Source organism: Daucus carota, chromosome 4 (assembly GCF_001625215.2).
Source record: "Daucus carota subsp. sativus chromosome 4, DH1 v3.0, whole genome shotgun sequence".
Classification (NCBI taxonomy): Eukaryota; Viridiplantae; Streptophyta; class Magnoliopsida; order Apiales; family Apiaceae; genus Daucus; species Daucus carota.
Window position 1 is genome coordinate 48506357 of NC_030384.2, and position 3774 is coordinate 48510130.

General features: G+C 37.1%; 1 protein-coding gene across 1 annotated transcript; it reads left to right on the forward strand.

The window, feature by feature from the left end:
* Positions 1 to 2551: 2551 nt before the first annotated feature.
* On the forward strand, positions 2552 to 3472 carry LOC108216362 (fasciclin-like arabinogalactan protein 9). The gene has a single exon (XM_017389115.2). The coding sequence runs from the start codon at positions 2584 to 2586 to the stop codon at positions 3319 to 3321; it is 738 nt and encodes a 245-aa protein (XP_017244604.1). The 5' UTR covers positions 2552 to 2583; the 3' UTR covers positions 3322 to 3472.
* Positions 3473 to 3774: the final 302 nt, after the last annotated feature.

Here is a 3774-nt window from a genome sequence, read left to right on the forward strand (position 1 = left end):
TAATCTCCGATTAATTCACCGATTAAGTCCTATTTCCGCTTTTTACAACCCTGACTATACTGCATATCATTTTCATTTCTATTAAAATTGAAATATTAATAATTTTATTGATCGTTTATATATCAGCCAGTAAGTATAACTGGTCTCCTTAATATATAACATGCTTTGATAAACCTTTTTATTAATTAAGTCAAAAATTTAATAATTTGGTCATCATGGTCGGTTTGTATTTCAATTAAATTTAAAATAATGACGATAAGACACAAATGTTATAAATCACGTGCACCGCACGGGTTCTAAGTTAGTTTTCATGTAAAAGAAGTACTTCAAGCGAAAACAATAGGATTGTTTGGATGAGTTTAAAATAAAAAATTCTTGCTTAAAATAAAGAAGTAAATTAGATTTTGGAAGCAAGTCATGGCTTATAAGTGATTAAAATGTTTAAAAAAAAAATAAAAAACATAAAATAAATACTAATATTCTCAAACTTTCAATAAATATTTCTTAAATTTTTACGTAAAATTGTAGAAACGAGTGATTACGGGCCTCTTCTTAACATATGAACTCACAAGCCAAACATCCAACTATCTTTGACTTTATATTACGGGCCTCTTCAGTATTTTCTCATCCATGACCCTGAAGTATTAGACAGTCCATTATCGTGTCGAACGAGAACAAGACCCATGCCAGCCCATCTGTTATCATCAACGGTTCCTATTTCGGCCCATCCCAAGATTATATATCCGGATTCCGGACTGAGAAAGGACAACTTTTTAGACAAGGCTCGCAATTGCATTATCATCTTAACCTGGTTATACTTATCTCGATCAAGCACAAAATTAATTCGTTTATAACATGGTTAAAATATTTGCAACTGGGATTCTTGAATCATCGAGATAATTAGGCAAGTTGAACATGTGAGATGAAGTCGGTCGTATTTATATTTCATACTCACGGAACAGTCTTTGACCCTGATGAAAATGCTTATTCGTTATAGGGCGGAGTGATTGCTCGCAGTAAAGTCAACCTTGAACGTGAAGTGAATTAGCATTGACTCGCAGAGCTTGGACTATATTTTATGGAATAATTTAAATCAGGTTTTAAGTTGGAGTAATAACCCCGAAGTTTGATAAACCAAACCAGACTTACCCAGTATATCGGTTTTGATTGATACAGGTAGGTTTATACTATTGAAAAAACGATTCATGTCTACCGGAGCTGGGCGGAAAGGATAGGAATGAGCGATATTATGGACCAGCAGAATCAGCACCCACTCTTGCCGGTCTGGCTGGCTGCATCACATTTTTGTATTGTTGTATTATTGAAGACACATGGGTCATTCTTCGACTCATCCCACATGCAACACTGTAGTTTTATATGCGCATAAGCTTGTGCAATGAGATATTCCGTATTATAATTTCTGCCGGTCCATGCCATGTACGAGTTCGACTCTCGTCCATGCTAGAAATAGCTGGAAAAGTAGCACAATATATACATAAATATTATCCATTTGTTAAAAAACTAACATATTGGTTAGCATTATTTCATTACAATTTACATACAGATTTACTTGTGTATATGTGTCTGTAGACTCTGTACCACTGTATGCCTACAAAACATACGTAAATAATGCATGTTTTCTGCAACAACTTGTATTTAGTTATTAATCATGCATAACGGTAACTCATGTGCTGTTAAATCGAGATCTGAAATTAGATTAATTATCATAGATAATAATCTGACCATCTTCAATATACACTTTTATATACCACTCTGTCTGTTTTCTAGTATATGACGTTTGACTTTTTGGCACACATTTTTAAGTGCTTTGACCGGGTACTTAAAAATATCATTTTTGAATTTATTTTTTAAATAAAATTATGTAATCAAAATTTTAATTCACAAAAAAATCAATTAAAAAAATAATTTTTATTATCGGCTTAACCCACCTAAAATTACATGCCCAAGTCAAAAGTGACATATAAAAAAACAGAGGTAGTAATTGTGTAACTTATAATTCTAAATATATTCAAAGTGTTTTAGCGCAATTTGTGTATATGTTTGTTAATGGCTCAGTGTGAGCTAGAATATCTCGTTCGTTAGATTTTAGAAGATGGAGCGACTGTGCACCGGATTTCCTTTCGGATGTTATTATTGTTGATTTGCATAATAAAAGCACCTTTTATTCAAAAAGAAAAGAGTTTGTAACTTGTAATTTTAAAATTTACTCTGGGAAACATCTCTCTTAATGATGTTTAGAGTTGGAATTTAGTTGAATTATATCATTAGTACTCTGTCGGCATTAAAGTGTAATGCAACGCCATGATTAACAAGTAAGTAAGTTACATTCAAAAAAAAAAACAAGTAAGTAAGTTGCTAATTAGTAGTAGTACTCTACTTACAACTAAATTGGAATGATTACACAATATTGAATACAAAAGCTAAACTCATGATCTTTAGTTGATTCCAATAGCCAAGACCCAAAGCCAGCTCATTCCACCACACTTCCAATCCAACCCCACTCAACTCTTATCCCATAAAAACCCCATCCCCTCACCATGCACTTCCACCACCTCCACCAAAATGGCATCCCACACTCTCTCTCTCTCTACTCTCACTCTCCTCCTCCTCCTCTCTCTCTCCCACGCCGCGACCCCCTCCGCCCCGGCCCCCGGCCCCGCCGGCCCCATCAACATCACCGCCATCCTCGAAGACGGCAGCCAGTTCACCACCTTCATCCGCTTCCTCACCGACAACGAAATCTCCGACCAGATCAACAACCAAGTCAACACTTCAACCGATGGCATGACTGTATTCGCGCCAACTGACAACGCCTTCTCGAACCTTCCAGCTGGAACGCTGAACAAGCTAACCGACAGGCAGCAGATCCAGCTCATTCAGTACCACATCTTGCCCAAATACTACGACTTGACGAGCCTTTTGACTGTTAGTAACCCTGTGAGGACGCTGTTGAGTGGCCAAGACGACGGCGTTTACGGGCTCAACTTCACGGGCCAGGCCACGCAAGTGAATGTCTCTACGGGGATTGTTGACACGCTTATTAACAACCCGTTGAGACAGAAGAAGCCGCTCGCGGTTTATCAGGTTGACAAGGTTTTGTTGCCGGCTGAGTTTTACGAGGCCAAGCCGCCGGCTGCGGCGCCGAAAGCGAAAGGGAAGGGGGAAGTGGAGGCGGCGCCGGCGCCGAAGCCGAGTAAGGAGAAGCCGGCGGATGATAGTAGTGATTCGGGTCGGATGATGAATGTCGGGTTTGGGTTGGTTGGTGGTGTGGGCTTGTTTTGCATGGGAATGCTTTTTTGATTTAAACATGCGTTCACTTCATTCGCCGATCACGATGAACGTACATTCATTATGTCAATAATTAGTTTTGTATTGTAACTTTATTTTTTGGTTTCGAATTGTTTGAATGTTCTTTCTAATAATATTGATTGATGCGTTTCTATTTCTTTCAGTCGCTGGAGTCTTTAGTAATTTTACTCGGTTTTAATGGTGTGTTGGTTCATAGTCTGGTTAATCAAAACTTGATCTGGCGTAAATTGAGCGAGCTCAATATGTGCTTGATTGCATATCCGGGATTAAAAAATCTTTACATAAGAGTATCTTTAAATGAGGATTTGTTGGTTAAATTGGACCGATAATATATTATGTAGAATTTGTTGAACCTGTAAGATATTATGTTGATATTATGCTTCAATGATATTTGCTATATTGATTGGTTATAATTTAAAAATAGTATGTTATCAATATTTTAAA